Source organism: Bubalus bubalis, chromosome 1 (assembly GCF_019923935.1).
Source record: "Bubalus bubalis isolate 160015118507 breed Murrah chromosome 1, NDDB_SH_1, whole genome shotgun sequence".
NCBI classification, from domain to species: Eukaryota; Metazoa; Chordata; class Mammalia; order Artiodactyla; family Bovidae; genus Bubalus; species Bubalus bubalis.
The window spans coordinates 116,024,767-116,036,831 of record NC_059157.1 but is presented as its reverse complement, the minus strand read 5'-3'; the positions used below and the strand labels follow the sequence as shown (position 1 = coordinate 116,036,831).

Sequence of the window (12,065 nt, the reverse complement as noted above, 5' to 3'; positions counted from 1 at the left end):
CCCTAACTTTCTGCTAGATCAGCAGTATGAATGGTATTGAAATATTAGGTCATGATGTCTATTTAGTACCCTAGGAAGAACTGAGTGTCAGGTCCCAGGGTTGAGAAAATTTATGGATTATTTCTGTTGACCTTCAGAAGTCTTTTTTTTTAAAGCTGTTCAGAGGTATAGGTAATACCTATACAAATAACATACATACCTATACAGATATGTATGTAACACATACAGATAAGCATGTACAGTCTGAAAGTTAAGGACTGAGGTCAAACCAAAGGATTGCCAATGAGATTGTCACCAAGGACAGTGGTAGAGTTGAAGAAATAGTTACTAAAGTTGTCCAGTGAAAGTAGAGAGTTCTTGTGAGTGTCTTGTCAGAAAGGTAGCATGAATGGATGAAAGCTGCATGATGAGAAAGAAGGTAAATTTTTGGCTAAAAGTAACACTTTATATTGAAAGTACATTTCAGGCATGCTCTCCTCTTCCCTCATGCCAAACTTCACAGGGAGACAAGAACAAGGATACAACCTGTTCTGGCTACAAATCCGTTCAGGGTCTGTGATGTGATAGAACAGGGATTCAGTACAGCTTAGGAGAAAGTAAAATCATTCCAGGAGTAGGTTAGGTTCAGAGGAACAAGCAAAAGCAGCATCTTCTTAAAGTAGTGGATAGGAGATAAAGTTGGAGTAGGAATATATTAGAAGCAAAGGAAGAATTATAGTTACTGTTACCTTGATGGGGGAAACTAGAATGTGAAACTCCTAGTCTTATAACCCACCTTTGTTTCCCAGGACACAGATTACCCTTATTTAGGCACTCCCATGGACACCTATGAGACACTGAACAGAGAAGTTCCTCAGTTGAACAAAGTGGCACGTGCAGCAGCAGAAGTGGCCGGTCAGCTTGTGATTAAACTTACCCATGGGGTTGAGCTGAACCTGAACTACGAGATGTATAATGATGAAATACTTCGGTTTGTGAAGGAAATGAACCTATTCAGAGCAGACATAAGGGTAAGCACTAATTAAATCAGGTTCCTAGTGGTGAAGTATCAAACAGTTTGAAGAATACTGTTTAGCTATTCCTGGGGAGCAGGACAGGTAGCCAAAGTATGTTTTAAAGTGTACTGAAGTATAATTTTGCGTAGAATCCGTAACTCACTTGAGAGGAAGCCTAGAGACTGCAGTACATAGGACAGACCACAGCAGGTGTTTCAGAATCTACAACAGTGTTACCTCATTCATCTGAAACAATTCTCTCATTCATGTATTCCTAGCACCCCATAAAGAGGCTGGATGTAAACCATATGAAGATCTCAACTATGAACTTTTGAGTTTGGGCCACAAATACTTTTCAGAGATCACATGGGTGGAGAGAGGCACTTAGCCAGTGGGTTTATTTAGTGTTGATCCTTTGTGTCGAATATTCAAAGTTTTGATAAAACCAAATTAATATTAATGACTGGCTTTTATAGTACCAGAAGTCAATTCAACAGATCCCTTAAATAAAGTAAATCACTGATAACCGAATCTTAATTATAAGGATTGGCTTTCTTGAAACTTGAAACTAATTGTAACTGATCAGAAACTGGGACGTAAGAATGGATAATAGTACTATTTGCTGAGCTTAAATATGAGTACGTTACTTAGCTTATAGAGCCTGGAACCTTGTGTACAATATGCTTATATCTAGCTTTTGCTGCGGAGAAGGCAATGGCAAGACACTCCAGTACTCTTGCCTAGAAAATCCCATGGATGGAGGCTGCATTCCATGGGGTCGCTACAAGTCGGTCGCGACTGAGTGACTTCACTTTCACTTTTCACTTTCACGCAATGGAGAAGGAAATGGCAACCCACTCCAGTGTTCTTGCCTGGAGAATCCCAGGGATGGCAGAGCCTGGTGGGCTGCTCTCTATGGGGTTGCACAGAGTCAGACATGACTGAAGCGACTTAGCAGCAGCAGCAGCTTTTGCTGACTTGAGCTTGTTTGTGAGTCTCACCCCCTTTTATCAGGATCATTTCAGTTACTACACCTAAATTTAGAAAGGTATGTAGAATAACACCCTTAGAAATATAACGTCTAATAGTGACTTTCATGTCTTTCTGTTTCAGGATATGGGTCTGAATATGCAGTGGCTGTATTCTGCTCGTGGAGACTTCTTCCGTGCTACATCTAGACTAACTACGGATTATAAGAATGCTGAGAAAACAGACAGATCTGTGATGAGGGAAATCAATGACCGTATCATGAAAGTAAGTAATCCTTAGAAAAGGAGGAATTCAAGTTTGTTCATGTCTAATTGGTAAATCTTATTTTTCTAAAAAGTAGATTTTATAATTCTAGGAGCCTGGAATCCTTTCCTGCTTTAGAATTCATCACAAATTTTAAAAAAGATCTAAAGCTAGTATATCTAAACTGAAAATACAGAAGACATTTGACCTAGTATTAGTTTTTTTAGGCTCTGAAATCATTTTAAAGAAAGGATCAGTAATGATTTTCATCTGTCATTTTCTCTGTATTTCTGTTTAATTCAGCCCTTAGCTGTTTTATTATAGTGGAAACTTGTAAAACTTCCGTATGTAGGCTCCAACCAAAAAAGAAACAAAAAACAACCCAGTGCAGTTAGAGTTTACAAAGGGATTGACAGCTTTCCTTACAGTTTTAACATTAGAAGATTAGTAGCTTGGTTCTCAACATTCTTAAAATTCAGGGAAATTTAAACATTGAAGTGAGAGAATGATGGTTGTTTTACTATATCAGGTCATTTTCTCATGACAAAAGCTGAGCATTGTGTAAGGTCTGTGTTTTATTTTTGCAGGTGGAATATCACCTCCTCTCACCCTATGTATCTCCAAGAGAGTTTCCTTTCCGACACATCTTTTGGGGCTCTGGCTCTCACACTCTGTCAGCTTTACTGGAGCACTTGAAGCTGCGTAGGAAAAATAATGGTGCTTTTAATCAAACACTGTTGGAAAACCAGTTGGCTCTGGCAACTTGGACTATTCAGGGAGCCGCAAATGCCCTCTCTGGGGACATTTGGGACATTGACAACGAATTTTAAATGTGACACCCATAACTTATGCAAAAACATCACGGTAGTGTGGTTTCTAGACTTGTATTGGTTATGCTAAATTTTCAGTAGGGCTAAAAAACTAATATTAAAATTCTACCCAATCTTGGTACTACTAGATGTTGGTCTTTAGGCAGCAGCTTTTAATACAGGGTAGGTACTTGCATTTCTAGTTAAAGTGAATAATTTTTTAAAATGTTCACAATAGAATATTTTCTGTGATTATCTGTAGAATTTTTAGTGCTTTGTAATGGTAACTGCCTCTTTCCTGTCTGTTCTGAAAAAGTCAGAACCAGTTATGTGAACTATTTGGTCTAAATCCTAAGGACATGAGCTGGTTATCTTTTGAGCTGGAGGAGGAAGGTGATACCTGCTGAAGGTGGAAGGTGGTGGCTTAGAGTGATCTTCCATCTTCATCTGATGCTAGACAGACACCAGGCTGTAAGGGTTTACTCTCCACGTGGGGTCTCTGCCTTCTGTAAGGATTTAGCTGGTTTCCACCTCTGAAAGTGGAACAGTTCACTTTCAGAAGAGATGGGACGTGTTTTCTTGCCAATGAGGTCTGAAATAGAGGAACTTCAGCTGCATAAAATGAGGTTCACAGGAGTAAGGCCTTAATGTGGCAACCTAAAGATTATCTATGAAAAGAGGAGACCAGAAAGCCAAAGACCTAGTATATTTTCTTTTCCTCTATCCCTTGTCCCATAAACCTTTGTTAGTTATTTGTTTTCACTTATTCCAAGGTATTTTGAAAGAGAACCAGGTTTTAGGTGTTTAATTTCAAACTCAGTTTGTCAGACTTTAGAGAACACAGTGCCAGATTTTGGCCAAAGTGTTAATTTTTTGGAAAAGCTTCCTGTCATTTTGGCACTGAGATATTTATTGTTTATTTATCAGTGACAGAGTTCACTATAAATGGTGGTTTGTTTTTTTTAATAGAAGATAATTATCGGAAGCAGTGCCTTCCATAATTATGACAGTTATACTGTCGTTTTTTGGTTTTTTTTAAATAAAAGCAGCATCTGCTAATAAAACCCAACAGATACTGGAAGTTTTGCACTTGTGGTCAACACTTAAGGGTGTTAGAAAACAACCACAAGCCAAATAAAATTATAAAGCTCAGTCTTGAGAATTAAATTTAATTAGTGGTTGCTAATCAAGTTAAACTTCTATTTAGCTAACCAGATAAAAATGGCAGTTCTTCTAAATGCAGTGAATTGTGACCAAGTTATAAATTATTGTCACTTAAAAGCTGTGATTGTATTCATACATGCAAAATTTTATAGTTCAATTTATCCAAGATGTAACTTCAATTTGAATTTTGCAAAATTTCCAGTACCTTTGTCACAAACCTAACTCACATTATCGGGAGCAGTGTCTTCCATAATGTATAAAGAACATGGTAGTTTTTGCCTACCACAGTGTCTATATCGGAGACAGTGATCTCCATATGTTACACTAAGGGTGTACGTAATTATCGGGAACAGTGTTTCCCATAATTTTCTTCATGCAATGACATCTGCAAAGCTTGAAGATCGTTAGTATCTAACATGTATTCCCAGCTCCCTATAATTCTCTATCTTTTAGTTTTAGTTGCAGAAACATTTCGTGGTCATTAAGCATTTGGTGGATAACTTCAACCACCGTAAAATAAAATTACTTCCTTCAAGGTTCTTTGTTTTTAAACCTAATGCTGTATTATTTGTGGTTTCTCCGGGTCTTCTGTTAGGCAGGATAGTGGCATACATTTATAATGTTTGCTGTTGTCAAGTAAATTTAACTTTATCCCCTTATTTGCATGTTATCTCCTATAAACTTAGTTCACACAAGTTTGAATCCAGAATTAACCTTTTAGCTTAAAGCAGTAGAAACCTGTACCAGAGTTTGGGGGGAGGGGCAACTGTAGGGTGGGGGGAGGTAAAGTTTGCTAAAGGGTCTTTGATCACGTCTCCCCAGCCATTAGTATCTGGTGGTTATAAGTTAAATGTAGACATGAACAAGTAAGTTTGAGACCACATCAGTTAGGACTTTGTTTTCTACTCACCCATTTTTATTATAAACCTGATAATCAGTTGTTTGTTCTAAGGCAGTTCAATACTGTCACCTAAAAAAAAGTTCATAGGGTAATCTTAAGATTCTTAAACTTAGTGTCATTTATGTAAATTAAAATAGATGTAGATTAATACAGCCTCACTGATTTGTTTGACTATTCAGTCTGTTTCAGTCTTCCAGTGTTTTATCTTGAACTGATACTTAGTGTAAGTGAAAAGGTCAGAGTTGGGATTCCTGGTTTGAGTATCATGCTTTGTCATTTTAATGAAAGTACAGTGACTTCAAGGCATTTTATGAATAACGGGTATACATTTTACAGCAGTAAATTTCTTCAGAAAATATTTCTGTAGTTAGGATTAAGTTATTTACAATCAAACAGGTCATTATGTGGTAAGGAGCTTAATATTCCTGAAGGAAATGGATATCTGACTAATGCCAACCAGCTGGTCAGATTTTTTCTGGTTTTAGATGTCACATGTATTTTGAAAGTAAAAGGATAAAATGAGTGAGCTTTGTCATGATTCACTATTCTAGAACTTGCATGACCTTTATTGTGTTTCCTCTGGAATGTTCTTGAAATTTTAGTTTACTAAAGATAGCGTATTAGACTTGCCAACTTACTGCTCAGCTGTGTTTGTGAACAAGTGACATGCCCTTACAATTGTATACAATCTGGTATGTGCAACAATGTGGAGATTCCTCAAATGATTTAATAAAATGCTTGAACACTGAGTTGTCATTGTTAATAGATTTCACTTAGGTTCCCAGTAAAACTGAGCGGAAAGTACAGTTCCCATATACTCCCTGCCTGCACACCACCCCCATCCCAGTTTCTTTGACTATCAATATCCTGAGAGTGCCCCACCCCCACCAAATACATTTGTTACAATCAGTGACTCTATCTTGACACATCATTATCCTCCAAAGTCCATAGTTTACATTAAGATTCACTCTTGGTGGTTTACATTCTATGGGTTTGGACAAATGTATAATGATGTATTTACCGTTATAGTACAATAACAGGATAATGTTGCTGCTGCTGCTGCTAAGTCGCTTCAGTCGTGTCCGACTCTGTGCGACCCCATAGACGGAAGCCCACCAGGCTCGCCCGTCCCTGGGATTCTCCAGGCAAGAACACTGGAGTGGGTTGCCATTTCCTTCTCCAATGCATGAAAGTGAAAAGTGAAAGGGAAGTCACTCCGTCATGTCTGACTCTTAGCAACCCCATGGACTACAGCCCACCAGGCTCCTCCGCCCATGAGATTTTTCAGGCAAGAGTACTGGAGTGGGGTGCCATTGCCTTCTCCGACAGGATAATGTTACTGCCCTTAATATCCTGTTCTGCCTCTTCAGCTTCCCTTCCCAATAACCTCTGGCAACCACTGATAATTTTTAGTGTTTCCATAGTTTTGCCTCTTCCAGAATGGCATGTATTGGGTTGGCCAAAAAGTTCATTCAGGTTTTTCCATTACATCTTAGGGAATCATACAGGTCATTCAATGTAACTTTTTCAGATTGGCTTATTTCAGTTAGTAATATGCATTTAAGTTTCCTCTATGTCTTTCCATAGCTTGATAGCTTGTTTATTTTTAGTGCTGAATAATATTCCATTGTCTGATGTAACAGTTTATTTCTCCATTCACCTACCAAAGAACATCTTTGTTGCTTCTAAATTTTGGCAATTATGAATAAAGACGTGTACAGGTGTTTATGTGGACGTTGGGTTTTCAGTTTATTTGGGGAAATACCAAGGAATGCAATTGCTGGATCATATGGTAAGAGTTATCTTTTTGTAAGAAACTTCTAAAATGTCTTCCAAAGTTACTGTACCATTTTGCATTCCCACTAGCAGAGAATGAGAGCTCCTGTTAGGCCACATCCTAGGCAGCATTTGGTGGTGTCAAGTGTTTTGGATTTTGGCTATTCTAGTAGGTATGTAGTGGTGTTTCATTTTAATTTGTATTTCCCTAATGACAAGACACTGAGCATCTTTTCATGTTTTTATTTACCAAGTGTACATCTTTGGTGAAGTGTCTGTTCAGATCTTTTGCTCCTAATTTAAGCAGGTTGTTTGTTCTCTTATTGTTGAGTTTTAAGATTTTTTTTCTTTTGGTGTATTTTAGATAACAGTCCTTTATTAGACCTGAGTTTTACAAATATTTTCCCCCCAGTTTGTGGTTGTCTTTTTTATCTTTGCAGAGCAAAAGTTTTTAATGACATCTAGCTTATCAATTATTTCTTTCATGTATCACCAAACCCATCTAGATTTTCCCCTATGTTATCTTCTAGGAGTTTTATAGTTTTCCATATAAAGGATTTTTGTAAAGAATATATGGTTTATTCATTTTTTTGCATGTGAATGCATGTGGATGTCCATTTGGTCATTGGTTTTCATTAAGAACACTAACAGGTCACATCATTTGCAAGTATTTTTTCCCATTCTGTAGGTTGTCTTTTTGTTTTAGATTAATTTTCAAATATATACAAACAACTCATACAAATCAATCAAAAAAATGCACAGAAGATCTAAATAGACATTTCTCTGAATAAGACATACAGATGGCCAAAAGGCACATGAAATGATGGTCAGTGTCGCTGATTATTAGAGAAATGCAAATCAAAACTACAATGGGGTATCACCTCACATCAGTCAGAATGGTCATCATCAAAAAGTCTACAAATAAATGCTGGAGAGGGTATGAAGAAAAGGGAACCCTCTTAGACTGTTGGTGGGAATGTAAGTTGGTGCAGTCACTGTGGAGACTACTACAGAGGTTCTTTTAAAAACTAAAAACAGCTACCATATGATCCAGCAATTCCACTCCTGGTCATATATCCAGAAAAAAAATACAATTCAAAAAGATACATGCACCCCAATGTTCATAGCCACACTAATTACAGTAGCCAAGACATGGAAGCAACCTACATGTCCATCAACAGATGAATGGATAAAGATGTGGGGTGTGTGTGTGTGTAACACACACACACCACATCTTTATCCATATATAAATATATAATGTATGTGTATATATATATATGTATGTGTATATATATACACACACATACCACATCTTTATCCATATATAAATATATATGTGTGTGTATATACACACACACACATATACAATGGAATATTAGTCACCCATTAAAAAGAATGCCAGCAACATGGATGAACCTGGAGATTATCATACTAAGTGAAGTAAGTCAGAAAGACAAATATATGATATCACTTATACATGGAATCAAAAAAAGGATACAAATGAACTTATTTACAGAACAAATAGACTCACAGACATAGAAAACAAATTTACAGTATCCATGGGGGAAAGATGGGGGAGGGATAAATTAGGAGTTTGGGATTAACACACACAACTATATATAAAATAGATAATCAACAGAGACCTACTGTAGAGCACAGGGAACTCCACTCAATATAATAACCTATAAGGGAAAAGAATCTGAGAAAGAGTGGTTTGTTTTTTTTTTTGCAAGGACTGACAAGTTTATTTCTGCAGTCAAGCTTTGAAAGAGTGGATTTAATGTATAACAATTGCTTTGTTATATACCTGAAACTAGCAACACAGTAAATCAACTATAATGTGAAATGAAAATTAGAGGTGCCATGTGGGAAAAGATTGATAAAATGATTTCATATGAATTGTTACATGGAAAAAAAAACCTGATTTCATACCAATTGTTGCATAGCAAAAAAAAAAAAGCATAACCAAATTATAAGGTAATTGGAAGTAATCATTGCTGCTAATCATCAGGGAAATGCAAATCAAAACCACAATGAAATATCACCTCACACCTGTCAGAATGGCCATCATTAAAAAGAACACAAATAAGAAATGTTGGCAAAGATGTAGAGAAAAGGGAACCTGTACACTGACAGGAATGTAAATTGATGTAAACACTGTGGACAACTGTATGGACGTTTCTCCAAAAAACAAAAATAGAACTGCTATATGCCCCAGCAATTCCACTCCTGGGTATGTATGAAAATAACCCAAAACACTTATTTGAAAGATACATGCACTCCAATCTTCATAGCAACACAATTTACAATTGCCAATACAGCGAAACAATCTAAATGTTCATCAGCAGATGAATGGGTAAAGAAGATGTGGTACATACACACAATGGAATACTACTCAGCCACAAAAAGAATGAAATTTTGCCATTTGTGCAACATAGATGGACTTAAAGGGCATTATGTGAAGTAAAATAACAAACAACCCAATCAAAAAGTGGGCAAAAGAACTAAACAGACATTTCTTCAAAGACGACATAAGAATGGCTAATAAACACATGAAAAGATGCTCAACATCACTCATTATTAGAGAAATGCAAATCAAAACCATAATAAATAAAGTATCATCTCACATTGGTCAGAATGGTTATTATCAAAAGTCTACAAACAAATGCTGGAGAGGGTGTGGAGAAAAGGGAACCCTCTTACACTGTTGGTGGGAATGCAAACTGGTTATAGCCACTATGGAGAACAATGTGGAGATTCCTTAAAAAACTGGGAATAGAACTGTCATATGACCCAACAATCCCACTGCTGGGCATACACACTGAGGAAACCAGAATTCAAAGAGATATGTGTACCCAATGTTCATTGTTGCAATAGCTAGGACATGGAAGCAACCTAGATGTCCATCGGCAGACAAATGGGTAAGGAAGTTGTGGTACATATGCACAATGGAATATTACTTAGCTATAAAAAGGAACGTATTTGAGTCAGTCCTAATGAGGTGGATGAAACTGGATCCTATTATACAGAGTGAAATAAGAAAAAGGAAGACAAATACCATATATTAATGCATAGACATATGGAATTTAGAAAGACAGTAATGATGATCCTACATGCAGGGCAGCAAAGGGGACACAGGTGTAAAGAACAGACTTTTGGACCCAGTGGGAGAAGGCAAGGGTGGGAGGATTTGAGAGAATAGCATTGAAACATGTATATTACCATATGTAAAACAGATGACCAGTGTAAGTTCGATGCATGAAGCAGGGCACCCAAAGCCAGTGCTCTGGGACAACCCAGAGGGATAGGGTGGGAAGGGAGGTGGGAGGGGGTGTTCAGGATGAGGGAACACATGTATACCTGTGGTTGATACATGTTGGTTGATATATGGCAAAAGCCATCACAATATTGTAATTATCCTCCAATTAAAATAAATTAATTTAAAAAGAGAAATACTGTATGATATTGTTTATATGTGGAATCTAAAATAAAAACAACAAACTAGTGAATAAAACAAACAAAAAAGCCGATTCACAGGTAACAAAGAACAAAGTAGTTGTTATGGGGGGCAATATAGGGGTGGAGGAGTGGGAGGTAGCAAGTATTGGGTGTAAAGACAGGCTCAAGGATGCATTGTACAACATGGGGAATACAGCCAATATTTTGTAATTTAATTTTAAGTGAAAAGTAACCTTTAAAAATTGTATTAAAAGTTAAATAATAAGTAAAAGAGTACCTTAGTCCGTTTGTCGGTTACCAACTTCAACTCAAAGTGTCCACCAGGGGGCGTCAGAACCCAGGACTATGGCGCTTCATTCTGAATAGTCTATGTTGATCCAGGGCTTGTAAACTCTGGGTTCATCTGGCTCTTTCTCTAGCATGGCAGAAGGCGCAGGCACGTGGGAGCAGCTGGCAGAATCTCCTCCCACTGCTCTAGTAACTGTCTGAACTGTTTGGAAGTGTGTGAGCCCAGCTGCCCGAGCAGCTCTGAGGAGCTCCGACTTGCTCGATAAGATGAAGGCACTGTCCGTTCTCGGTCCTGGGAAGACATGACCTGGGTTAACAGATAGCCCCATGCCAAATAATTCCTTTAGAAATCCCTCTCTAAAAGCTCCACTAAGGGGCAGATGGTCCATTTCTGACTAAGAAATCTCTGCCCTTTGTCATACTGCATCGTTTGCTCAAATATCTGTCCTAACCCCACACCTCACTTCCCTCCCACCTCAGCTCAGGCACTGGAGGTACTCCAGGGAACCAGAACCCACTGTTTCTGTTTGCACATGGTGAACTTTTAAAACCAATGGCTGCTGAGCCCCACCCTAGAGATTCAAATTTAATTGTTCTGGGGTGGAACTTAGGCAGCAGAGTTTTTAAAAGCCCTTCCCACGTGATTCTTATGTGCAGCCTTATGGAGAATCTCTGGGTTCAAGGCACTACTCAAGTGTAGGAGCCTGAAAGAAATACAGAATCTCAGCATCCCCTTCCTAGCTTGCTGAATAAGAACCTGATTGAGAAGCACTGGTCAAGTCAGCATACTGTTCCACTTCATCCATGCTCATCACCCTGGCCGGAACCCACAGCTTCCCCAACTTTCTCAAGTTAGAGCACTTGCCTTCAGAAGTTTTTGCCTCTGACCTACAGAGAGAAACACATTTTATAGCAGGATGTACAGCACACACATGTGTAAATAATGAAATTAAAATATCATAAAAATACTTCTATTATTATTCTTACTGGAGCAAACTTGGATTCGTTCACTTGTGCACAGCTAATCTACTTTCTTGTGATCAAGGAAAGTGCAGCATTCATTGCAGGACACCACTCAATGAGTCCAGGCAGCTAGAGTTCCAAAGACCCAATTCCCTGATGGGTCCAGGAAAAACTTTTAAAGACAGAGGGAGGGAGGGGAGATTGAAGGATGCATGGTCAGCTCATGGATATCCTTCTGAATGGCTGGTGGTGATGTAATTGGGAGTCAACATCACCAACCTGCTGGTTCCAATTGGTCCGGGGTCTACATGCTTGTGGGCAGCACACAGTTAACTTATTCCACCTGGCGGGGGTTTCAGTATCGGCCAAACAGCTCAAAGGACATGGCTTAGGATATTATCTATAGCCCTTGAGGAGGAAGTAAGGTTCTTGACTTTGTTTAACGGCTAAAGTATTATTGTTTCGTCTTGCTTGGCT

At 38.1% G+C, this 12,065-nt stretch overlaps 1 protein-coding gene and 1 long non-coding RNA gene across 6 annotated transcripts in view; one reads left to right on the top strand and one right to left on the bottom strand.

Annotated features, from left to right (window-relative positions):
* The window catches only part of TFRC (transferrin receptor), a 154,033-nt gene extending 148,182 nt beyond the window's left edge, over positions 1–5,851 (top strand). For all 5 annotated transcript variants that reach the window (XM_025285613.2, XM_025285617.2, XM_025285606.2 and 2 more), the window contains 3 exons: positions 789–1,010; positions 2,109–2,249; positions 2,816–5,851. In XM_025285613.2, coding sequence (XP_025141398.1) covers positions 789–1,010; positions 2,109–2,249; positions 2,816–3,058 — 606 coding nt within the window. In that variant the 3' untranslated portion in view covers positions 3,059–5,851. The remainder of the gene's footprint in view (positions 1–788; positions 1,011–2,108; positions 2,250–2,815) is intronic.
* On the bottom strand, positions 3,547–11,744 carry LOC123333686. Its single transcript, XR_006551136.1, has 4 exons — positions 11,613–11,744; positions 11,383–11,513; positions 10,615–10,917; positions 3,547–3,629 (listed from the first exon to the last, which is right to left on the bottom strand). It is a non-coding gene; the product is annotated as an uncharacterized LOC123333686 (long non-coding RNA).
* Positions 11,745–12,065: the final 321 nt, after the last annotated feature.